Consider the following 26,782-nt stretch of genomic DNA (forward strand, 5'->3'; position numbering starts at 1 on the left):
AGGAAGTTTATAATACACTCCAACTGTTTTTCTTTGTTCAAATAACTATTTTGATACAAGTATTTAACAGAATGGTTGAGTTAAATACAAGCTTTTATGTTTAAGACAAGGCTGTTTCTGCTCTCAACATTATTGAAGCCATAAAATTTGAATTTTGGTGCCAAAATTATGGAATGGGGATGGATTTATTGTTTTCTCACCCAGAATAACTTCTCAGTTCAAGAAGGATAATTCAAAGAATAGTTTCTTATTTATGAATATTATGAATAATTTCTACTTATTTAGAAAATGAAAATAAGACAAAATTTAATAGCATGCACTTCGATTTAAATAGGAAATAAACATACGAATTTAATGAACTTTTGTATAACAGGAATTGCAAGTTCTAAGCATAAATATAGTAGTTGACATCCCCAGTCTTGCCCTTTGTCACTACTTATTTGTTTGAAATATTTGAGTTTTCAGTTATCTCCTTGTAAAAACAAATGAATGCAGAATTGAAATGATTATATATCTCGATATCAACAATCACCTGACTTTTTGCCTAGACTGTCAGTTTCACTCTTCCTATTATATTAAATAAATAAATTCATTTAAATTTTATTTCAATTATATATTTCTTAATTTGGCTCTAAGGTTTTTTTTTTTTTTTTTTATCCCCCTAGTATTTGGTGTCCTATAGTCCAAACTTAATTTTTCTAAAATTCAGTTGTGAATATTAGAATTAGAACCATAATAAACTTTTTCCTTACTGTTATAAGTTACATTTATATCAGTAATGATTGATATAAAATAAAATTCTCATAGGAGAGCAGGTTTTACTTTAGTATATAACTTCATCCTTTGGCCCTAGATATAGCTTCTAAAAATAGTTTACATTTTTCTCCAGGCCAACCATATCCAAGTCCTTCCACTGGTTTCCATAGTGTGAATTTTAGCCATTAGTATCTTAGATATCCCTTTGGATCTGCTACACTTTGTCAGTATATCTTTTAGAATACTGTATATAGAACTGAACCCAGTGTAGCTTGAGCTACAAAATATAGTGCATCTCTTATGAATAATACTTCTATTAATGCAGCCTAATTCCACAAACTTTTCTTTGTCATAAACACTGTTGGATTATGTTGAATTGCAGCCCAATGAAACAGTGACTTTGTCAGAAGTGTGTTTCAAATTTTATAAATTTAGATTCAGCAGGAATTTATTGGATACCTCTTTACTACTAGATGTACTCATAAAAGTTTAAAATTGTACAGTTTTAACAATGGGGTTATGAAGTAGACATTAATAGGCCCATTTTACAATGAGGAAACTGAGGCTATGTGTGCTGAAATAACATCCAAGATCAGGATTCCATCATGGATTTTCTGGCTTCAAATTTACTGTTCTTTATCATACTGTCTTGATAAATTATTTCTGCTCCTTACTGATAAATTTAAAAATGCAAAAATTGACCAGTGAAATCTATTGCACTCAAGATGATTTTAAAGCTTAGGAGATATACCTAAAAATTTTTAATTTTTTTATTAAATACAATGACACCTTATGTAAGTTAGTGAACTGAAATTAGAGCAGTGTAACATTAAGTAAATATGACTAAAAAATGTTCATTGAAACAAAATTAGAGTCACAAACCATTTACTTGTATAAATTTATATTTTTTATTCTATTTTAAAATTTTTGTTAAACTTATTTAATATGGAAAGGAAACTAAGCTGTTTACTCAGATTCGTGTTTAAGTTGACTTCCTAAGCAAGACATTTATTTATTTTGTTAATGACTTTTTTTCTTAAAAGGTCATAAGAATGAGAAGTTGACATATGTATACATATATGTATATCAAGCCAGTAGAGATAATTAAGAGCTCACAGGCGAGAATATAAACCACCAGATTAGGAACTAAGGCTATTACATAAAAATAAATGACAAGAACTGAATAGTTTCATTTTCTGATTTTTTTTTTTTAATATCTTGCGGGGGGAAGGCCCATGCTTGCAACTGGCCTTTAGGGCTCTTTTTATATCCAGTTAGGGGAAGTGGCTTTTCTTTTAGTCAGTAAACTTAGAAGCAGAGATTTAAGGGATAGAAGCACTAGGATATTGCAAGTGGACAAAAATAGTGGAGTAGAGAAATGGCATGGACCATACCAGGAATCATTACTTCATAGCTAGACCAGTTTGAATGGATGATAGGTATGAAATAATGAAACCAAATAATCTGCTTAGCACAGTACTCAATACCGAAAATAGTTCTCTGTATTCAGAAGTTCTTATGAAAAGACAAGTAACCATAATTTGAATTAGATTTTTGTTTCTGCTTTGAGCCCTCCGCCAAGCATGGCAGTCACCCTATCTTAGTCTCTATCAACCTGGTTAACTTGGGTTGCCCCACTCTAGTGATTCCATAAAACCCTGTTCCACCCAACTCGTAGGCCCACCCAAGCTACTTCTGGTGGATTTTCCATATAAATGGCCTATCTTGGCTCATGATGTGGACTTTCCTAATCTCTCTCAAAGGTTCACAAAAACCTAAACAGGCAGCATCTGGCCTCTGTTTTCCCGGCACCTCTTGCTGAGCAGCCTCAAGCCTAACACTAGCGGCAGCCGGCCTCAGTTTGCAGCTTGGCCTCAAGGCACATCCAAGCCCAGGATAGGTGGCAACCATTTGCAGATTGCTTGGTGGTTCAAGTCAGGTGGCCCCAGACAGGGCATAGGCTGCAGCTAAACTTGGCCTACAGCAGGGTCCCTTCCAGTAGGCCTCAGCCTGCACACCTAGGGCCACATTCAAGGACGACATACCCAAAGGGCAGACTGAGCAGGCACCAGAGCCCTGCTAAGCAAATCCTGTTCCGTAGGGTCAGCCCCTGTACCACAGCTCTTCTGCTGTAGTTGCTAGCCATTCCTCAGAACTAATCGCCCTGAGGGTGAATCCCTCCCATTGACGTCCAGACAGCAACCAAGGCTCAACTATAATGGAACGGGAGAGCACACACAACCCATGAAAGGGACAGACTTGAAGCACTCAGGTCACCAGGGAGACTGCACCACTGGGCCCCACAGGACACCTACTACATAAGACCACTATGCTAAGACTGTGAGACCTAGCAGCTTTACCTAATACATAGAAACAAACACAGGGAGGCAGCCTAAATGAGGAGGCAAAGAAACATGCCTCAAATTGAAGAACAGAACAAAGCTCCAGAAAAAGAACTAAACAAAATAGAGACAAGCAATCTTCCAGATGCAGAGTTCAAAACACTGCTTATAAGGATACTCTTATGGGAAGAGTAGATAAACTCGGTGAGAACTTTAACAAAGAGAAAGAAAACATGTAAAATGGAGATAGAAAACATAAAGAACCAGTCAGAAATGAAGAATACAATAACTAAAATGATGAATACATTATGAGCAGATGAGATGAAGCAGATAATCGAATCAGAGATTTAGAAGATAAGGTAGCAGAAACACCCAATCAGATCAGCAAAAAGAGAAAAGAATTAAAAAAACTGACGATAGTTTCAGGATCCTTTGGGACATGAGGTGTACCAACATTTGCATCATAGGGTATCAGAAGGAAAAGAGAGACTAAGGAATTGAAAACCTATATGAAGAAATAATGATACAAACTTTCCTAAGCTGGCAAAGGAAATAGACATACAGCTCCAGGAAGCTCAGAGGGTCCCAAACAAGATGAACCCAAAGAGGTCCACGCTAAGACACACACCATTAAAATGACAAACATTAAGGACAAAGATTTTTAAAAGCATTAAGAGAAAAGCAGTTATCTACAAAGGCACTTCCATAAGATTGTCAGATGATGTTTCAACAAAATATGCAGGCTGGAAGGGATTGGTAGGAAATATTCAAAGTGATAAAAAGCAAGGACCACTAAGATTATTCTACCCAGCAAAGCAGTCATTTAGAATTGAAGGACACATAAGCTTCCCTGACAAGAAAAGGCTAAAGGAGTTCACTACAAAGCCAGTACTACAGGAAATGTTTGAGGGACTTCTTTAAGAAGAATAAAAAAACATAAAAAAATGTGAATGATAAAATGGCAATAACTATATATCTATCAATAATTATCTTAAATGTAAATGGATAAATGCTGCAGTCAAAAGATAGGATGGTTGAATGGATAAGAAAGCAAGACCCTTACCTATGCCGTCTATAGGAAACTCCCTTCAGATCCAAGGACACACAGACTGAAAGTAAAGGGATGAAAAAAGATGCTATTTGAAAATAGAAACAAACAGAAAAACTGGGGTAGTAATACTTATTCCAGACACAATAGACTTTAAAGCAAAAGGTTATAATGAGACAGAGAAGGACCCAGTTATCCAACTAATGGGTATTTACCTGAAAAAACCCAAACATTACTTCAAAGGGACATGAGAATCTCTATGTTCTCAGCATTTACAGTAGTCAAGACATGGAAGCTCCTGGGTGCCCACCAATGGATGAATGGATAAAGGTACATATATACAATGGAATATTACTCAGCCGACATTTAAAAAGTGACATTTTGCCCTCTGCAACAAGGATTGGCCTAGAGGTTATTGTGTCTGAGTGGAGTAAGTCAAACAAAAACAGACAAGTGACATGTGGACTCTAAAGAACAAAATAAACTCGTAGATATAGAGAGAACATTTTGATGGTTGCCATATTGGAAGGGGTGTTAAGAGAATGGGTAAAAAGGGGGAAGGAATTAAGAAGTACAAAATGGTAGTTATAAAATAGTTATGGAGATGTAAAGTACAGTGTAAGGAATGTAGTCAGTAAGGTAATAACTATGATGTTAGATGGGTACTATATCAGGATGATCACTTTGTAAGTTATGTAAATGTCTAATCACTGTGTTGTACACTTGAAACTAATATAAAACCATATACCAACTAATCAAAAATTTAAAAAATTATTTTTAAAATCCAAAATATAAATGTTTAGCTTCTAGTGTTTAACTTTGTATATAAGGAAGCTGTTGTTAAAGAATCTAATAATAAAATGATAACATATTTGGGTGCACTTGTATATAGCTTGACTTTTCTGGGATAAACTGTCTAAATTTAAATTCACTTTACACACAGTTTCTAAGTAATCGTTCATTTCTCTATCAGAAAAAAATCAAAGGAGTATAGAAACAGTATAACTTTAGATCTATTTAAACTCAAAGAGTAGGTTTTTTTGAATTATATCTGAATCTTATTTCATTGCACGCCTTATCTCAAAACTGAATTTAAATGTATCCTCTCTAGTTAGTATAATATTTTTTTTAAAGCGTTTGTGTCAGAAAGACAGAAGTTAAAGAAAAGCAAGTTTTAATCTGTTGCCTGTGAATTTTATATATTTGGACATTTCATAAAATTTTCAATTTCTTAATAAGGTTATGAAAAAATTACTATTTTCAGTGAATTGTCATGCTATTTAATTAGACCCCATAATTTAGGCCTTTGCTTAAAAAATGACTAAAATTTTCTCCAAGTACATAACATTGTATGACTTAAATACTCTTCCACTGTCCTGAGCAGGAATGGTCAGTCTACGACCCAGGGGCTATATACAGCAGCTTCTTAGTGGTTTATGTGCAGAATTTGAAGCATACTTGAAGAAAGTTATTGCTATAATAAATTGTGTTGATGCCAGATTAAAAGTAAAATTAAGATATTTGAAAAATCTAAAGTAACATAACACATAAAGAATATATTTAATCAAGCAGAGTTGCAGAAATATTTTCAGGCCATGTATTAGCATCTGACTATCCCTATCATGTGATAGTGGAAATAGTCTGTAGATTCAAAGAAATACTGAGTTTAAAAATAACTTCTTGAAGGTATAATTTGAAACCTACTTTTGGAGCCCCAAAGTAGAAGATCATTATAAGTGGAAAGGAAAAATCAAACTTCACCAGACTGGGAGATTACCGTTGCTGTTGACCTCATATGATCTTATATGCGTAAAACCCTTGATTCCATACATACAAAAAGAACAATTTATAGCTAATAAGCAAATTCAGCAGAGTTGCAGGATATAATATCAACACTCAAAAATCAGTTGCATTTCTATGCACTAACAATGAACAATCCAAAAAGGAAATTCAGAAAGCAGTTCTGTTTACAGTAACATCAAAAGGAATAAAATGCTTATGAATAAAATTAACCAAGATGGTGAAAGACTTCTATACTGCAAACTATAAGACATTGCTAAAAGAAATTAAAACACAAATAAGTGGAAAGACATATGGAAAGATACCCCACATTTATGTATTGGGTGTCTTAATATTGTTAAGATGAAAATACTGCCCAAAGTGATCTACAGATTCAATATAATCTCCATCAAAATCCCACTGACGTTTTTGTGGAAATAGAAAAACTCATCCTAAAATTCATGTGGAATTTCAGGGGACATGAAATAGCCAAAACAAGATTGAAGAAGAACAAAGTTGGAGATATGACACTTCCTGGTTTCAAAACTTTAAATACAAAGCTATAGTAATCAAAGAAAGCTTTATGACATTGGACTTGGCAATGATTTCTTGGATATAACACCAAAAGCACAGGCAACAACAAACAAAAAGGTAAATTGGACTTCATCAAAATGTAAAACTTTTGTGCTTCAAAGGACACTATCAACAGTGAAAAGGCAGCCTATGGGAGAAAGTATTTGAAAATTACATGATAAAGGATTAATATCCAGAATATGCGAAGAATTCTTATAACTCCACAAAAGCCCAGTTAAACAATGAACAAAGGACTTGAATATGTACATTTCTCCAAAGAAGGTACAGAAATTGCCAATAAACACAAGAAAAGATGCTCAACATCACTAATTCAGGATATGAAAATTAAAACCACAATGAAGTACCACTTCACACTCATTAGGATGGCTAGTATCAAATAAGAAAATGTTGGCAAAGATGTGGAGAAATTAAAACCCTTATGCATTGCTGATGGAAATGTAAAAAGGTACAGCTACTACAGAGAACATTTTGGCAGTTCCTCAAAAAATTAAAAATAGAATTACCATGTAATTCAGTAATACTACTTTTGGGTATATGATTCCATTTATATTAGATACCTAGAATAAGCATATTCATAGAGATAGGAAGTATAATGGTGGTGTCCAGGGGCAGTGGGGATGAGGGAATGGGCATTAATATTTAACTGGTACAATTTAAATTGATATAGATAAAAAGGTCTGGAGATGGAGGGTGGTGGTAGTTCTGCAATGTGAATGGACTTAATGCCATAGACTACACTTTAAAATGGTAACATTCATATTAGGTGTGTTTAACCACAATTTTAAGAAATAAAATAATAATGAAGATATTCTTACTATGAATTTTTCTTAAGTTTTTTAAAACTATTTGCATTTTACAGTATTCACATTATTTCAAGAATGGTACATTGGCTCAGTTTATATAGACTTAGCAAAAAGGAAGGATGGAATTGGTATGACCCACTGATTTCTTCTTGATTTTTGGAATAATCATTCATTCGATTTTGAAATAGTCATTTAATGTACACGTCCCCTGTGTGGGGGCAAAGAACAGTGTGTATTCCTGAAAAATTATTTGTTTCATGGTTTTGTATCTTACCTAAATTATTTTAAATTCTTTCTGGGAAGGGATTCTGTCTGGTACATTAGTGTAACAACTGGGACAGTGGCTGGCACATAGTAGGTATTCAGTAAAATACTTGTTAAATAAAAAATATGTGTATAAATTGTGTATATTTGAAAATGTCATGTTTACACTTTTGTCTGTAAAGCGGGTGTGGTTTTTGTCTGGAAAGTGGATTTGAGAAGGGAGGGTAGCCTAAAGGACAGTTTCTTGATATAATTGATAAGTACAAGTAAGTATTATGTGTTTCTTACGTCATTGCAAACATTTACTATGGTTACATATTGAAAATTATTCAGAAACTTAAAAGAGTAATATGTGAAACAGGTTGCTCGGATGAGATTAGTTACATATATTTTTCAATAATGGAGAAAATTCACAAAAAATTAATGTGGAATATATGACAGTTGCACTTTGTATAAACAACTAGATATTAGAAGGGATGGACAAATTTCAGTGCAATCACCTTATTCTGTAATAGAAGTGTGGTACCTTTAGCATAGCCATTTTAATGGTGAGAAAACTGTGACAGAAGAGGTTGTCAGGGCTTGAGATAGAGTGGTAGCAGTTTTCTGGTGTCTTATAGGGAAGTAATTTCGTTCCTAAATTTGAGTGGAAACTATTTAGGAGTGTACTTCCTTTCCTGGTAAAGAGTAGAGACAGGTAGGGAATAAGAAAATCAAGAACCACAGAATTGCTGTTTTTTTTTTCTTACCTCTGGATATAAAGTTAACTCATCGTTCCAAGGCTTCATATTCCAGAATTACCTAAGTAAAGCGATATCCATCTTTGACAGAATAACTGTAATAGGGAGATAAATGTTGAGGTTAAAATAACATTTAGGTTTTTTAAACATAAATTAAGAAAAAATTGGTTTGCTTGTGGAGTCTTTTGTGTATTTTTACTTTACTTAGTATTAAAATATTTCATGTGACTTCTAGTCTTTTTCTTTAAAAGTATATTTTCAGTTTGCTATCTTGAGTTTATTGAAACTGAGCTCTTGTATGTCATTTCTTATTTTTCCCTTGACATGAAGTCCTCCCTACTTAACGAAGATGTCTTTTGAAAGATGTGTTTCAAGGAATGAAGTGCTGTTTGTAATTTATGCTTTTGCCAAGGTAAAGATCAAATTTTATTAATTTACTTTTTATAAAAAAAGGAAAAATAATTTCATATATTACATTCAAAAATGTAACTATTATTAAGTTAAAACAGGAAAAATGCTTTTCTTTCCCTCATATTATATATCTTTGTGTTCCTAACCTGTGACATTGTGCTTGGCATGTAGTAGGCTTGCTTTAAATTTTTGATATAGAAATGAATTGTATTATCCCACCTAAAAGCTTCTAAGAAATAATTAACTGCATACATGTCAATGTTAGAATCTTTAAACATACGAGTTTTATAATGGATTTATTCTTTTAAAAGAAAAATTTTTTTTTATTTTTAGGTACTAATGTGTGTTTAAAAAAATAAAACCTTGGAGTAAAGTAGCAGCACATAATGGTTTGTGGGTTTTGAAAAGGTGCAGGCCATATTGTGCTGCCTCAAAAATACAAGGATCTGATCTTCTGAAGGAAATTTATTTCTTTTCATTCGTAGCTGTTATGATAGTGATGTCAGCAGTGCCTTAGCAGCACGTAAATATTGGCGTTAAGATTTTTAAATTATCTCCAGTATTAACTGTGCTGCTGAAGTAAGGTTGACCATATTCTACAGTCATATTAATATTATTAATGTACTTTCAGTCTTATTGGTAATGTATTTTCAGTATTATTGATATCTTATGTTTGGTATGATTCAGTAAAAAAGGCCTAACTTTTCAGATGTATTGTGTATATTGAATAATATAATTGCTATTTAATTGTATTGAATGCCATCAAGAGTTTATTGAAAGAGTTTATACAACATCAAATAAATTTATTTTAACGTACACTTATACTCAAGGTAAATATTTAGATATTTATGGTTAAACAGAAATAACTTGTTTTCCATTTTACTAGTAAAATAAAATTAATTTGCTTATCTCACAGATAAATGTATGTAATAAAATGTACATTTTGAATAGAATTTAGAAGACTAGTAATGTGTATAAATATTTCCTTATAAGGGAAGGGGCAAAGTATCAAAAATTGTGAATTAAATTTCTGAAATCCTGGGTCTCAGAGTACACAATCATAATTTTAAAGGTAGGATCTTAACAGATGACTAACCTATTCCTAGGGTAGCTCAGGAAACAAACGCAAATTAAGTAATTTGCTGTACACAACAGATTAGGACCTTAATCCTATGCCTTCTAACTATACTCACATATTTTTTTTCTTGTTTTTATTAAAATGATTTAAATTCTTAGCTGAAGATTTTTGTTTGACAAGTTGAAAATATGACGGCCTTGTTTGTTTTTTTATATTCTACTATTTTCAGAGTAAGGCTAAAAGTTATTGTAATTATTGACTTTATAGATGCAGCAGTCAAAATTTTTAATTTAAAATGTGAATAAAAATATTTACATTCTATTTTTTATTTGGTGTTTTATTAAAAAAATTTATTTGGTGTTTGATTTAAATTTATTAAATCAAACTAAAAATTGATGTTCAGGATAGGACGATTTTGTAGTGTTTCATGCTTCTGGTCTTATTTCTTGCAAGTAATATCTTACTCTTTTCTGTTGTAACCAAGCAGAAAATCTACAAAAGAAAAGCAGTTTCTTAACAAATTATTTCCCATTATAATTGTCTATTTTAGAAACCCTAAGAGTATACTCAATGTATACTCTTTTAAGGAATTGTATTCAAAGATCATCCGTTTGAATTCCAAACTGAAGGTAAAGAAAATATAAGACAAAGCTCTCTTTTAAAAACAATCTCACTTTTTTACTAGCACTTTTTTCCACCCCCAAAATAAAGAAGCAGTACACCCACCATATAGCTAAAATCAAATGCCAACTCTTACATGGAAATAACATTGCCTGGTGCTTTTAAAAATCGTTCATTAAGCTCTTAACCTGTTTCCTTTATTTCATATCACCTGTTTTATGAAAGACTGTAATAAATACATGATAATTTTTGGTTCCACTAAAAATATTCTGAGAACTAGCATGTAAATGCTTAGAAATAGTTATTTGAATGAATTACATAATTTGTCCAATTTTTTCCCGAACAACCCAGGAGTTCAACTTTTTGTTTTGTTCTTGTTTTCCTAAATTTATTTGAAGTCAGATTTTATAAAATTATGTTTGGTCTAATCTGCCTTCTAAATGACAGAGAGAAAACTCGAATTTTACATTTACTAGGTGAATCTTTATACTTTGGTTCTCCAGGTACAAAGAAGAACCATTATAGCTAAATAAAAACTTTTTTTGTTTTAAACCTGAGAATGGATTAAAGAAAAATTGAAATATTGGGAGAGTAAGAAAATATGTTGTATTGATGTTTATCATAATAGTATGCAGCTTCTTTCTAGTCTCTTATTAGAGAACAGGAAATAGCCTGTCAGTACCTAAAGAAACACAATTATGTCACTCAGAGAGACTGGAAGTTTTATTTGTAAGAGTTAATATATTTTTATCTTTGTGTAATTTCGGAAACTATAAACAACAAATAGTAAAATAAAACAACCTTAATTTAGCCGTTTATTTTGCAAGGAAGTAGTTATATATGGGTATATATTGTTATCACGTTTTCTGTCTTTGGGAAAAATATCCTACCGTTTCATTCAGGTTTCCTTTTAAGTTGATGCCAAATAATTCCAATATTGAGCATCTTAAATCTGCTACTGGGAGTATGGATTGAGTTTGGAGCTAACTCAGGACTGCAAGCAAGTATCCAAGAGACAGAGGAATATTTTATTAGCTCACCAGTTCAATTTGCATCCTTTATTCAAATGCAAACCTCTTAAGATTACACATATTCATATAGTAGATTTGAAAATTTGGCCATAGACTATATTTTATACTTAATAGTAAACATATTCTTCAATTAATATATTCTTTTGGTTGTTATAGAATTATAGGTGTTTTAGGCCACTATCATTAATACATGCTCAGATTAGCCATAATTGGATTAAGATTATACTTTCAGAAACCAAGATCTCTTAACGTATTTGTTTATTTATTTAGAAGTTGACATTCTAAATCAATTTTTTTTTTCCATTTACAGGTGGATATTTCTATCCCTTATTCATGGGGGAAAAAATTTAAGTGTTGTATCTCACTATTAACAAAAATTAAGATCCTAGACTTTTGAGGTAGATTTGGCTCCAGTAAGTATTTAGACACATTATTTGCATATTTAGAAGAGGGAAGAGGAAAAAGACCATCAGTACATTTTCAGCTAAAAAAAACTTATTTTCTTACCTCTTATCAAGAGAAATTTTAGTTTCTGTTTCATTACTAATATTACGTGAGCCTTTTTAATACAGAATTAATTCCTCCATTAGAAATTTAAGAGTTAATGTTCTTTATTTATAAAATATATCCCATAAATTTCTGATGTCTTTTTTTTTTTTTTTTGATTACATGCAATGAAAGAAATATTGGCAAAATAAATAGGTTCAAAACTTTTATGTTAAAATTATTGTACTAGATGACAAATGAGTTGTCGGGGTTTTTTTTCTTTATTATACCGAAATTCAACATTTATAATTTCTATTTGGGTTTGTCGATTATTAATCCATAGAATTTATGCAAAATCTTCATGAGTAATACACACAGATTAACTTATTAATGAGCACAGGTCCTCCTTAATTCTTTGGGACTCCGAAGAATCTGATATTTATTTTCTTGTGATTAGACTTTTTCGTGTTGTGAAAAAATGTAAATTCCTTGGAGAATCTTGTTATTATATTTATCTTATACTGTAGGGTTAGATTTTGTTTGAGAAACTGCTGAGAAAAAAAATTTTAAGACACTTTTATACTAAATATTCCTTTAGTTAATTTGGTATTAAGGTATTATCTATATCTTTGTTTTATAATTTAACCACTTAGTATGGCTTTTTCTGTTAAAGAATATTTTTAGAAATATTTACTTGCTTCTGTGTCTCATTATTTTATAATTTTTGGAAATGCTTATATTTATAGAAGTAACGTTTTTCAAGGATATAAGTTTTTATAGTCCCACTAAAACTTTTTTCCTCTGGATTTAATGCATATGATAGTAAACTATAGGGTAACCTTTTTTTTTTTTAACACCTACAGCACCTGGTATTTCTAGGTGGTCTCCCATCTAAGTACTAACCAGGTTCAACCTTGCTTAGCTTCTGAGATCGGGTGCATTCTGGGTGGCATGGCTGTAGACTATAGGGTAACTTTTTAATTAAGTTTCCATTTGACCAGTTAAAAATACCATTTTAGCCTGAAGCAATGAAATAGAGTATATGTTGTATAGTAGTAAACATTAAGAAGGTTTAAGTACATAATTTTTGAAGAGAATTTGTAAATTCTAACATGATCTGCAGATTTTTGTATTTATTTGTTTTTTATTTTCATGAATGTATTTTCTGGCAGTGTGAAAATGTTAATATTTTAAAAGGAGCATTAAAATATTTTTTGAAACATACAGAAATAAAGGTACAAATTTATTCTACTGTGTAGGTACTGAGGATCAGCACTGAACAAAACATAAATTCCAACCCTCCTGGAGCTTACAATCTTAGGAGTGAGGTGTAGGTAACAGGATAGACAGAAAGCTGATAGGCACTATATGTGGCATGTCAGAAGATGAAAAGTTCTATAGAAGAAAATAAAGCAAGGGATGTGGAAGAGATGGTATAAAAGTGTTGTAAGGCAGAAGAGGTATGTTTTTAAATTTGATCAGAAAATCCTCAGAGATGACATTTGAATAAAGACGTAAAAAACAATAATGGTTCAAGCCATTAGGTGTTAGAGAGGAACTTTTCAGACAGATGATACAGCACTACAAAGACCTTGAGACTGAAGCATTTTTGGTATGGTTAAGGAATAACAAAGAGGTCTAGGTAGCTATGATCAGTTATACAGAAGGGAGAATCGTTGCTCATAGAATCCAAGAGTTTATAGGGGCCACATCTTATGGCTATCTAAGCTTTTAGCTAAATCTACAGATTTAGTTTTTCATTACTTCAAGAGAATTTTGACAGTTGCATGTGCTTCAGCCTACTTGACCTTTGTATATAGAACAGAATATTTCCATGAATCAAACTCAAGGTTAGAAGCTCAATTTGAGACCATTTAGAATATATACAATGTTTAAATGATCAGTTAATAGGTATATGTGTGATGATCGGGTTTTCACAAATTTTGCTTCAATGGCTCTGAAATTGTTTTCTACTCGAGCAGTTTAGTCAAAGCTAGTGGCTCCAAGAGACACTCCAAAATTGTTCATGTTTATCATTTACCCAAACAAACCACAGTATCTTTGACGCCTCCATTCTTGGAATTGCTTCCATAGTTAAGTACTTTATTATTTCTCACTTATTCCTATTCTGTAGCATTTTGCCTGAGTTCTTTGACTGTAATTGTTTAATCTGCTACAGTATATCCTACTAATTTAAACTTCCTAAAACTGCTTTTTATTGGATAAAATTCAAACTCCTTATGTGCCTCATGATTTTGCCCCAGTCTTTTCTTAACTTTTTACATTTTTCTTCAAGTGGACCAGTCCTGATACATCCTTTTTTTTTTTTAATCTCCATGCCTTTATGGCATTTTACATCACAATTCTCCTACAGCTAATTTCTATACTTTTTTTTTTTTTTTTAAATATTCAGGCTAAACCTCTCATGTGTGCCTCTTTAATTTAATACACTGGGGAACATAACACATTTATCATTAATTGCACCTCATTTATTCATATATCCTAACCTTTTAAATGTATTAGCAATATGAATAAAAATTGAAAATTTAAGAAACAAAACAAAGAGGTAGACTAAGATATCCAGAACTTAAAAACACCAGCCTAAATATCAGGTCCTAAAGCTCAAGTATTAATTTTATGTTAAACAAGTGATAACGGTTTAATTTTTTTCCTGTCATATAAAAAGCTGTATATCACGTAGAGTGTAGACCAGCCATAATATATTTCTAAGATTTTAGCACATTAAAAAATGAATTATCTGTTTCAGTTTTTTAATATTGTAAAAGCAATTATTAAATGTACTCTTAAGTAATCCATGTGTTTATTGTTCTCAGTAAAAAATTTGAAGAGTTTTTTATTGTCAAACAATGAAAGGCTGATTAAATAACATGATGAATGGAATACCATTCAGCTATTTAGAATAATGTAATTATATTTAATGAGCTAGAACATCATTAAGTGAAAAAGGTTACCAAATAGACTAATTAGAAGAATACATTTGCTAAACTGTTGTTATGGTATGAGATAAATCTCATTAGGGTGAGGGGGAAGTACAATAATAAATAAGCATGTATGATTTATGTGAATGGGGGAAAGTTTGTTTTTTTTTGAGGAGAGTGAAATCCTAGAAATATAATTATGTGTAATCACCCCTTTTGGAGATCTATAAAAGGAAATAATACTGGGTTCAGGAACTTTAGAAGTAGTAATGAAGGAGTAACTTCATGGGAAGAACTGAACAGATAATTTCAAAATTTACATCATTTCAAAAATCAGATCATTTTAAAATCAGCTTTAGGGAAGCAGTGTATTCTTAAAGGAGTATTGAAAAGGAATTCAAGAATTAACTTTTGAATTTGTTGAGAGGTTTTGCTGTTATTTCCTCAGTCTGCCAGTCCCCAAAACCTCAAAAGATAAGTATAAGAAATGGAGAAATAGATAAATCTTTAAATTTTGAAGCTATATAATAAACTATGTAAAGAAAAACCTGAATTGTTGTATAGTTATAATCAGATCTAAAAAGGATTTTCTATTTAAAAAGTTTGTTTTTATTTTTTCTAGCATAAAAGTAATATATACACACAGAAATCTTGAAAAAGGCAAAAAATTTCCATTTGAAAAATCAGAGTTTTACCACCAAATGGCAACTACTATTGTTAGCTTTACATTATTATTCCCTTCTAGTTACATAGTTGGATTAGAAAATTTATTTCTTAATTCAATTTGTAACTATGCCAAGGATTAGAAAGCATCTCCCTCTAGAAAAGAGATGGAGTATGCTCTGGCTCAAATTTTTTCTTTACATTTATCTAAACTATACCTGAAAAATACCACTAATTTTATAATTTGTTTCATAACATTTTACTGTAAGACTGCTTAATTTTTTTCTTCTAGATACTTTAGTAAATTTCAGCATACAGGAAGATGCATCTTGTTTACCTTGTGGCTTCCTCTGCCATACTTGGATGTACCTTTCCATAGTGTGGGAAGCATTCTGAGGCAAGGAAAGTCATTGAAGGATTTTAAACAGGAGAGTAAGAAAAATAACTACTGAAGTGTGTGTACTGCTCAAGATTTGCTTAAAGAGAAATCTAAGATCAGTATATTAAGAGTTTGTTCTTTTGTACCCCAGTAGCACATCAAATTTATCAAAAAGCTGAGCTATTCTAAAATTAAGAAATTCACATTTGATATTCAAAAAACATTTACTAGTAATTATGGACATTTCAGTTCAAACATGGTATGGTTATCAAAATGTAAACATGACATATATAAATTCATAGTGTGTGACCTGTCACAGTGACCCATTTAGAATGTAAGCAAAAATGATATGTCTTAACCTATTTTTCTCACATGCTAATATTTTATAATTTAAAACTCTTACAGTAGTTTAATTTAGAATGGCAAGTTTAGGATCCAAAAGCAACTTGGCTAATAGAATAAAACTATTGTTTGGGATTCTGAAAATCTGACACTGAGGGGCAAGGTATTTGTAACCAAAATAGACCTATAATACAGATTTCAAGTTAAGATGCTATTATGGCACTTTTGTCAGCATTTTAGTGAGTATTGCATCCTTTGAAAAAATAGGAGAAATACCCAAAAGTAAAGCCTCGAGTCTATAATAGTTATTGTACTACTTTTGAATTAGTAATTCTTAGATGTGTATACGTCTAAAACTCAAGGAATTTGGAGCTTTAAAAATGGTTAATTTTTTTCTAGAAAGTTTTACATAGTTATACTCTAGGAAAAATTTGTGATGATTTTACAATACTTCCTATATTAAAATAAATTCCTAAAAAGAATATAGTGAAGGATTTCTTTTTTCTCTTATTTTAAACAATACCAAATGGATGGCCAAATTAGATAATTTAGAATTTTAAAAGTTGCACAAATTTCAAAACTAGCATGAAAATTCTTCATTTATTCAGGTTCATTGCTTATTCTATGCTAATAAACATTTGTTCTGCCAGACTATTGTTCATTGGAAGTCTGTGTGTGTATGGCTCATGTCAGGCCACGTGTAGAGTATGGGTGTGGACTAACGAAAGCATTTCATAGAACTGAAAAAATATGAGGTGTTCATGTGTCATAAAGAGTGATTGGAAAGATATTGAAAAGCTTGATTGAATAAAGACAATAGTGGTGAGACTTGTTTATTCTCTATTGCACTGGATGGGAAAACTAGGGAGATTGAGTTTCAGGGATTTAAATACGAACTCTTAAAACAAGAGCTTTCTACTAGCCAAGGACCTTAAAAGTAACAAGGAAGAAAGTAAGATTTAGATATTTGAAATGAAGAAAATACATTAGTTTGAATAAATCCTTGCCTTTAAAATATAAGGGCATTTGTGCTAGCAAAATACATTTGACTAAAGGAAATTACAGGGAAACCTCTGGACCTTTTGTTTTAGGACAGTTTTCCTGAAAATAACTTTTAACAGAACTGACAGTATCTAAAGAAAATACTCTAAGAAGTTCAAGATCAAGGTTTACAGAAGCATATGTCACATCTGACAACTATGAAATAATGAAAATGTTAACATTTTCATTAAGTACTAGAGTTAGATAATTTTTGAATAATAAAAGCTTTATAAGTTGGCATTTGTTTTCAAGGAGGGTTACTTTTTGAAGGCTCTTAGACGAACCAATATATAACTGGATCGAGTTTTGATTTTCTCAAAACTTCAAAGGAGAATTAAGTTGAAGGATTTGGATAAACTAACAGGAAGGAATCAATTCTAAAGAAATTTTTAATCATAAGTTTTAAGAAGACAAAGGTTATAGTGTCAATGGGGTGTTCTTTGATGTTTATATTCTAGAGTGCTTGGATGTTAATAAGACTCCAAGATCATAGCTTGAGAATAGCATTACCACTTTGAATTCTCTTGCTGTAGCTAAAATAGGAAAATTCAGTTTCAGTTGGAGCTTTTCTCATCAGACACAAGTAGGTGCTCAGCTGTTTATTAAATGGAGTGTTCCCAAGATCATTCTTATTCCGAAATTGGCAGTGGATCTAGTTGATTCTGGGCATGAGATATGCAAGAAATAATCATTCCGTATGTCTTTACCAATTTTGAGCCCAAGTCATTGTTGAGACTTGATTAAACAATGTTATGTCTTGACAGAAAATAATTTTTGACATCTTTTTATGCAGGCTTCTTAGTTTTTACAGTTCAAGTACTTTTCAGACTAACCTGGCTCTCTTCCACGTTATGTGAGATTCTTGATATAAAAGAATTATAAATGCAATAATGAATATCAGCCCCGACACATGTGTTGTTTATCCCTCTGAGAAATAGGCCAGTAAATTTCTATTGTTTATTTTGAGTGGTTTAGTGAAAAGCACTCATTAATCAAAACATTTTAATATCTACTGCATAGGATTGTTGATTTTCTTTTTAAGTATATTGAAACCACTTTAGATGCTGCTGTTAATGACAAATAATAAATAACATTGATTGTTTAATCCTTTGCCAGAAATTTTACATTTAATAACCCATTACTCGTAACCACCTTATGAGGGAGGTATATCATCCTCAGAGGTAAAGAAACAGTCGCAGGGAAAAATAGCATACCTGATGTCACATACCTAAGTGAGGCAGTCAAGATTTGAGCTCATATGATTTGTGGAGCTCATGCTCTTAGTCTATAGCCTCTGTCCTAAAGCTAATGAGATAAAGAAGACAAAATTAACATATTAAGCCATAAAATGTTCAAAATGATAGTGATACCTCCCAAAGAATGTCAAAGATAGGTTACTAGGTGGTAGTACTATACCAGGTACAAATTACCTTCTCAGATATTCCATGATGGTATCACTGTCCTTCTGCAGAGAGGCATGCTCTTAGAAGTGTGTTTCAGTTAACACAACATGGGTGTTTATATGTGCATGTCCTCTGTATGTATGTGGGGTCTGTGGATATACATGCAGATATATGAATTTGGTCAGCTCTTAATGTGATAGTCGCCCCCTGAGAAAACTGCCCCTGTCTAACAGTGTAGAGTAAGTCTACACAATCTATAATATAGGTCACACTTAGTTTTATTGTTAAGGCATTAAAGCATCATACATCACTGTCATCTCATTTAAGCACACTCTCACAAAGCTCATCTAAGAGAAAATAGACCTTTCGTAACTAAGGCTGCAAACCACATCTAAATTGTAAATTTATTTTGGAGATTATCTCAAGCTATGATATATACCATCGTTTTAGTACTTCATATCAATTTAAAGAATTGAACTTAATAACTTCATTCTTAGAGCAAATCCAGGCAGTATAGCAAATTCTCCACCTTCAGAAATATTCTAAGGTATTACCTCAGAAGGGGAGCATCCTTCCACCTCCTCACACAGAGAAAATAACTCCCTTTTTTGTACCAATAGTTTTATTGCTTATATTAAATCTTTCTTTCCTTTTTTTTTTAATTTATTTTTTTATGGTGACATTCGTTAACAAAATCCAGTAAGTTTCAGCTATACACTTTAACAGTAAGGCATATATATATTTACACTGTGTATTCACCTCCCATAGTTAGATTTCCTTCCGTCACCACATATTTGACTCCCTTTACTCCTTCTGTCTCCCCCCTCCTACCCCCCTACTTTCTGGTAACCACTAGTCCATTGTCCATGTCCCTGAGTCTCTCCTGTTTGTTTATTGCTTTTAGGTTTATATCCCACGTATAAGTGATATGTGATTTTTAACTTTTCTGCTAGCTTATTTCACTTTGCAGGATTATCTCAAGGTCCATCCATGTTGTTGCAAAGGGAAGAATTTATCTCTTCTTATGGCTGAGTAATATTCCATTGTATACATGTACCACAGCTTCTTTAGCTAATCATCTATCGTAGGACACTTTGGTTGCTTCCATGTTCTGGCCACTGTGAATAAAATGCTGCTATGAATATCGGTGTGCAGGTATCTTTTCGGATATGGGTTTTCAAGTCTTTGGGGTAAATACCCAGTAGAGGGATTGCTGGATCATATGGTAGATCAAATCTTAGTATTTTTAAGGAACCTCCATTCTGTTTTCCACGGTAGCTGTACCAGTTTGCAGTCCTACCAGCTGCGTGTGAGGATTCCTTTTTCTCTGCATCCTCTCTAATTATGTTATATCTTATTGTGATTATTTTCTTCCTTATTTTTCTACTATTAGCCTGTTAGCCTAATAGGCTTGAGCTGAGACACTGTATCTTAGCTCATTTCATGACTAATGTAGTTGATATCACATAGCACTCAATAATGTTAGTTCTCTTCCTTATAGAATACATTAATACCAGTTTTGATTTGGCTATTCAAAACAACTGACTGGTCAGATAGCCAGAAATTGGATCTTTTCAGAATTCTCCTAGGCTCAAATAAGTCAAATCTGTTCATAAATGATCTCTGTCATAATTACACTGAAGGATCAGAAGTAATGAGAAATGAAATAATATTTACTAGATAATATAAGGTTTTGTATGTGAAATGAGTCTTTGTAAGGGCTCCTTCTCATGGAAATGGTGTACTAGTTAAGGATAAAGAATGTACTGGTTAAGGAATAAATTTCACAGATTTTATTTTATCTCGGGTAACAAAAACAAATTTTACAACAAGTCTGATGGAAGTCTTAAGAAAAATTATCTCTAATAGACAAATGGATTCTGAGAAGTTACAAAAATAACACTATGGAAGTCAAAAATTAACTTTACAAATATCTCATAATTCAGTTCAGGGTTTTTAAAAGTAAGTACTTTTAAAAGGGTTAAAATTAATGGCTTTTTTTGGTTTCATTCATTTATTATTCAACTTTTTTGGCACCACGGACCGGTGCTCCTATGAGAATCTTAATACCTGATGATCTGAGATAGAGCTGAGGCAGTGATGCTAGCGCTGAGGGAGCTGCTGCAAATACAGATGAAAATTCACTCGCTCAACCGCTGCTCATTTCCCGCTGTGCAGCCTGTTTCCTAATAGGCCACAGATCGTTCTGTGGCCTGGGGGTAGGGGACCCCTGATCTGATTGATCCTGCAGTTGATTACGTAGGACAGCTTTAAAATCCAAGCCAGCCTTACTTAGACGAATGAATTCATATTCGCTTGTATGTAAGAATCCAACCAGAACAGCTATTATTACCTCTCTGTTTCTACTTCATCAAAAAATAGTTTTGCATCTTTCCCACTGAGCTCATAGGGTGTGACCTCTGGTACTGCATTTGTATTTTCTTGCTGATCCCGCTGAGTCTGAACTCTGCCTGTCTGCCTGAAACCACAGTACCTGACCTCTAGATCCTACCTCCCTAAATCCATGGCATTCAGATGGTTTTACCAGTATGAGGAAATCATCTTGCTTCTTGGCTCTACATTTGTTTGGGGGACCGAAGGGTATTCCCAAATGAACTGAATCTCTAGCTTTAATATCCTTGCTGTGTGTAGCCTCTTAGATCAGTTTCGTGTTTTGGTTTCTGTTGCTCTTCAAAGTCAATTCTTCCCAAATAAGGCATGACTTGCTTGTCAGTAAAATACTGGGGTGTTTTATAGTCAACATATGTATTCCTTGATAGTTTATCTGATATGTCTGCTATAAAATTATTTTTGTTTTTAGGAGTTTTCATAAAGTTAACTATTCACTGCCAAATAATACTCATTACCCACATTTTTAGACAAGGGAAAAAAAACTAAGATTGCATTAGAATAGGATTTTGACATTAGGATTCTAAAATCCAACACATGGCACAGTGCTAACAGTTACCTTTAGTTAGATAAGTGCTCCATAGAATTTATCTAGAGACCTGTGAAAGGAAGCATGAGAATGATGAAATCATAACCTCATCTTCCATCCACACCTTCATAATTATTAGACCTAAAGATGTTGGAAATCTTTTTGGCTAAGTTTACTCTTCATCTTGTTTCGTTTGCTATCTTAATATGATAATCTTTTTATATGAGAGCATGCTGTTTAAATTTTTATAATTTTAACATGGGTACAGTGTATAATTTTAGAGTTTGTAGTATCTGATGTTAAGTAACAATTTCCTTACAGATATATAAAGACATTAAAATCAAACTAAAATATATGTGACCCTTAGCAGATACCTAATAAACATTTAGTATTGAATGAATGAATGAATATCCAATTTACTTAATGTGGTGGTTTTAAAAGGTAAGTCGGAATTTTTAGAATTCTGTTATCAGAAGCAGTCGTATCATTTTAAAACCTTCTTTATGTCTTCAAAGTGTTTACTTTTAACATTCAGTATTTTATATTTAATTTCTTAAAGTTGAAAGTCCTCATAGAAACAGTAAAATGAATTTTTTAGATTAAATATAGACTATGCTTTTGGTTATTTGCTCCTGTGGTTATTTGCTTTAATAAAGAAAGGCACATCTAAAGAAATGCTTAGAATTAAGATTCATTCAAGAATTCATACAAGAATTGAGAATGTAAAGAAACAAGTAAGTAATATAAATTAGAAGTAAAAATGTTCATTAGATTCATTTGACGATTACATACATTGAGAATCTATAAATTCTTTTTTTTTGTCCTCATTTTTAAGCCTGAGACAATGAAACTTCCAACTCTTCATTCTCATGCAGTAATGTGTGTACAGCTGTTCATTCATTTAACAAGTCACTTTGTTCAGATGCACTTCCCTGAGATACAAGTCTCTTCAGTGTGAACAATATACATTTTATTAAGATAACATTGAGCATGTAAGAGAAGCTAAATCCAGAAGCTTTCCCACTGGTTAGAAGACCATGAAATGAAGCAAAACAAAAGGTTATAATTCAGTAAAATAAAATTAGTATTTGTGAATATTATGCTAAATAAATGTTTAGGTAGCTTGGTTACTCTGCTAGAAGAATGACAGTTTAAATAGAAGCTTAAACTGTTCCTATCCCAGAAAAGTTAAGTGTGGTAATATTCAAATACTTAAAAGTTGGCTCTGCTATTAGTCATTTGTGTGACCTTAACCAAGCTGCTTTCTCTTCAAGCCTTAGTTTTAAATTGTAAGTAAGAGGTTGAACTTGGTTGTCTTACCCCAAATTTTAATAAGCCTACAACAGAGTTGGCCTTCATTATATTCAATTTGTAAATAATTTTGTACACTGACTCATAAAAGCAAAGGGAACGTTTAAATCTTGTAGATTAACACCTTGACTCTATGAGACACAACAAAAAAACAATCCCATAAACAGATAAAGAGGGGCACTCACTGTAAATGACTAATAAAAAATTTTTAAAGGTTTATCAGATAAAGCATTTAATTGAACTAATGGGACAACATGGGGCACTAAATGATTTAATTAGCTGAAGTTTAGACTTCTCAAGCATTTCAATATGTTTTCTTAGAGTATGCTGAATATTAAATGTTATGAGTAAGGATCTTATTAAGTTGTAGAAGTATCATATGATAAAGTTATATAATAATAGCTGTAGAAGTTTTAAGAATTGTGTTCAATGTGTTTTAAGCCATATAACCCAAAGCGTGTTTGATTAGTTTTTCTTAAAATTGACTTATTTCTTTTTAAACTGAAGTTCAAGAGACTTAAGGTTAATTACAGATTCAATTTTAAGAATTTCATTTTCCTTTAAGCAAAATTTCATTTTATTTGAAACTCAACACAATTATATTTATGATTTGACAACACACTTGAAAGATGTACACTCTAAAGGATTCGAATTACAAACCTGTTGGTTGTGATCAAGGCCATGTATTTGTAGTCTCTACTATTGCCAGAAATTGGATCAGAAGAGACTGTATTATCAAGAATGGCTACTGGTTTTGATCATGATCATGTTATATACATGGGGTATAGTTGGACAGTTACTCACGCAAATCTAATTTTGAATAGTGAAAATCTGAGGTGATAATTTGAGCTTTCAAATTCTGTAAATGAGAGAATATAATTATTTCATCTAAAGTTATTAAAATACTACCTTGAAATGTCTTAAAATTTTTCTGTTTGCATTTGTAAGTTTGGATTTGTAATTTTTTATTAAGGGCCTATTCTATGCCTCATAATTCACTATAATCTAAAAAAGAGGTCTCTGTCAACAAAGAACTTCGGGCCTAGCTGGAAACATACCAACACACAAGAAACAACTAGAGACTAGTGGAATGTAAAGTCTGTCTTGCTGACTTGAAGTGCAGTAGGAACATAAAGGAAATGTGGACTTAGACTCATCAGAGAAGACTTCTTAGAGGAGATGGAAGATGAGCTGGGCTTAAAGAAGGAATGAATTCAGTGAAGTGAAGGAATGAAGACTTTCAAGTGCAGAATACATGGACTAAGGCATCATCAGGTGGGAAGGAGTAAAGTAGATATAGTAGATTGAAAGCAAAGCCTTGTATTGAGGAATAGGTAGGAAAATGATTGTAACCATGTTTGAAATTGTTTTCCTTTACATAAGGTGTCCTAATTTCTAATAGAAGAAAACGAGTATTCGGATTGCCAAGCCCTTCGAGAGCCAAGGTGTGATGATCCGAAGAAGAAACACAACTTGTAAGAAATATTGGAAGGAAATCTAGGCCTAAATTAGACAAATTTACCCTAAACATTAGGGGGTTTACAGCTTTTAACTCAGCAAATCAAGTGAAAACTCTTGAGAGGAAAGGGTTGCATAGCATATTTCTACTGTCATATTTCTACTGTTGGGATCTTTTTTTACCCTAGTAAGATTGACCTTTCTTCTATGGGAATGATTGCCAGTAAATAACCAAAGTCATATTAAGCCACATAGAAATACTCCTTTCCAGACCTCTAATTTGCATCCAAACCTTAGCTCAAATTATTTACTCCTAGAATGACCTCTTCGTTCATTTTTAACTGTTTAAATCTTAAACTATCTAACCCCTGCATGAAATTGCCCTAGTTCATTTTCCTCTTCAGCCAGAAATCCCATTTCTCCTTTGTACTTCTGTACCTAACAATAATTAATACATCCTGCCTATGGGCAGGGGCTATCATTTTTTATTGTGTACTCTGCAAGCCTAATATTAATATAGCAGGTACTTGATAAATGAGAGTTGATTGCTGAAAATCAGCAGTAAGCCTTTATGGTAATATAATCTGGATAGGCTAAATACCAGCTAGATATAATATCTAGGCTCTTTCTTGGTAATTTAAGAATTCTCCACCTTTTACTACTTATCAGGGTTCCTCTTATTTTCTGCTGTGTATTTACATTCGTCCCTCAAAGTTTAGCTACCTTGCAGTGTCCTTTAAAATTTTTTTAAAAGTCGAAACTATAGGTGGGGGAATGAATAGTTGGAAGGCCTATGAAATTTTAATATCCCTTTTTGAGGGCCATTTAGATGATCTAACTGATCATCTAAAGCTTTCCAACAAAGTATAGTTTGTTTTTTGTTGGCTTTTGTGTGTTTGAGGGGATAGAAGATAGTAGTAGAATGAAAAGTCCTTGCATTAAAAAATACTTTTCAAGAAACATCATTACCATAATCACAAAAATGTATTGAGTATCTGCTGTAGTTCTTTAAATTGATTCTGAAGAAAGTGATATGCTTCTAAATCCCTCTGTTTATTGGAGCTATCTTATTGAGTGGAATAGGTTTCCTTATAAACTTTCTTGGACAATTTTATAAGAGACTCAGTCACACCAAAAGGCTTTAAGAAATCGAAGAAGGCAAAATTGTGGATCAATTATGCAACATTTGTTTTCTGCTAGGACATTTAACTCAATGTGATAAGCATTTATTTTATGTGCCCTAAGAGCTTTTATGTAAAATCTGTAGGACATGTCTGTTTTCCGGAGTCTATATATAAACTACATATTTTAAGTCTTGCTGCCGTTGGGTTTGCTTTAGCTTTGAGAGTAGTTGACATGTTTGTTACACTAAACATTTAGTCAAAAGTCAGAAATTCAACCAGCAATTAAATAGTGGTTCCTAAGGTGAAGCAGTTTCTTCTCTATATTGATTTGCTTTATGATCTGTTTTCTAGGCGTGTATTTTGACACCACCAGTACCCCCACCCCACCCCTAAAAAAAGGTGAGAACTGACTATATCATGGGTACCTAGAACACATGGAGAAAGGACTGAGACTGGAAGCTGCAAGCAGACATTGTATGGCGCAGAGTACCTGACAGCAGCCCTATGTAAAGGGCAATAAATGCCACATGAGATGACCCCCTCAACACAAAACTGTAAGTAACTTTGGAAAATTAGAGGGGGATTAGAAAATTGTCTCTGATGACTCAATAAAAAAAAATTTTTTTTAAGTTATTGGACCGCTGCCTAGAAAACCAATTAGAGGACTTTAGTCTTGATATAGCAAGAAATATGGAGCCAATATAGCCTCTTGAAACAAAATAGTGGAAGTTGAGAAAGTAATTGGATTTTTGGAAATTAAATGTGGCAAAACTATATATAGGATCTAGAAATAAAGTCTAGTGGCAAGCAAACTGGGCATGTGACTACTGTAGTAATCTAGGAGTGAAGAAATCCTGAACAGAATAGTGGCAATGAGAATGGAGATGAAAGAATAAATTTATTTCAAAAGAAGAAATTATAGAACATCATGATTTGTAATATTGAATTTAAGATATGTAAGCATTCCATTTGAAATACTTTGATTAAAGTTCACTTAATATACAGAACTGGCATTCTGTGTAAATGGCTGAACAGGTATATTTGTCACTATCCACATAAAGCTGATAAGGGTATACAATCTAAATGCAGCTCATCAATAAGGACAGCAGGACCCTTTTCAAAAGAAATACATAAACACATGTTTATGTAAATAAATTTGATTAGGTATATAATCTTAAACATTTCCAAAATTGAATTAAAACTCTCCCTTTTATCTCAAGCTTGGCCTGTG

General features: G+C 32.3%; 1 protein-coding gene across 17 annotated transcripts in view; it reads left to right on the forward strand.

Moving 5' to 3' along the window:
• The window catches only part of LOC107510012 (WAS/WASL-interacting protein family member 1-like), a 106,868-nt gene that overhangs the window by 56,142 nt on the left and 23,944 nt on the right, over nt 1-26,782 (forward strand). For 7 of the 17 annotated variants that reach the window (XM_036228546.1, XM_036228545.1, XM_036228543.1 and 4 more), the window contains 2 exons: nt 8,657-8,738; nt 23,943-26,105. In XM_036228546.1, coding sequence (XP_036084439.1) covers nt 26,072-26,105 — 34 coding nt within the window. In that variant the 5' untranslated portion in view covers nt 8,657-8,738; nt 23,943-26,071. The remainder of the gene's footprint in view (nt 1-8,656; nt 8,739-23,942; nt 26,106-26,782) is intronic. The other 10 variants (XM_036228548.1, XM_036228538.1, XM_036228549.1 and 7 more) reach the window with 7 other exon arrangements.

Source organism: Rousettus aegyptiacus, unplaced genomic scaffold (assembly GCF_014176215.1).
Source record: "Rousettus aegyptiacus isolate mRouAeg1 unplaced genomic scaffold, mRouAeg1.p scaffold_m13_p_11, whole genome shotgun sequence".
Taxonomy (NCBI): domain Eukaryota; kingdom Metazoa; phylum Chordata; class Mammalia; order Chiroptera; family Pteropodidae; genus Rousettus; species Rousettus aegyptiacus.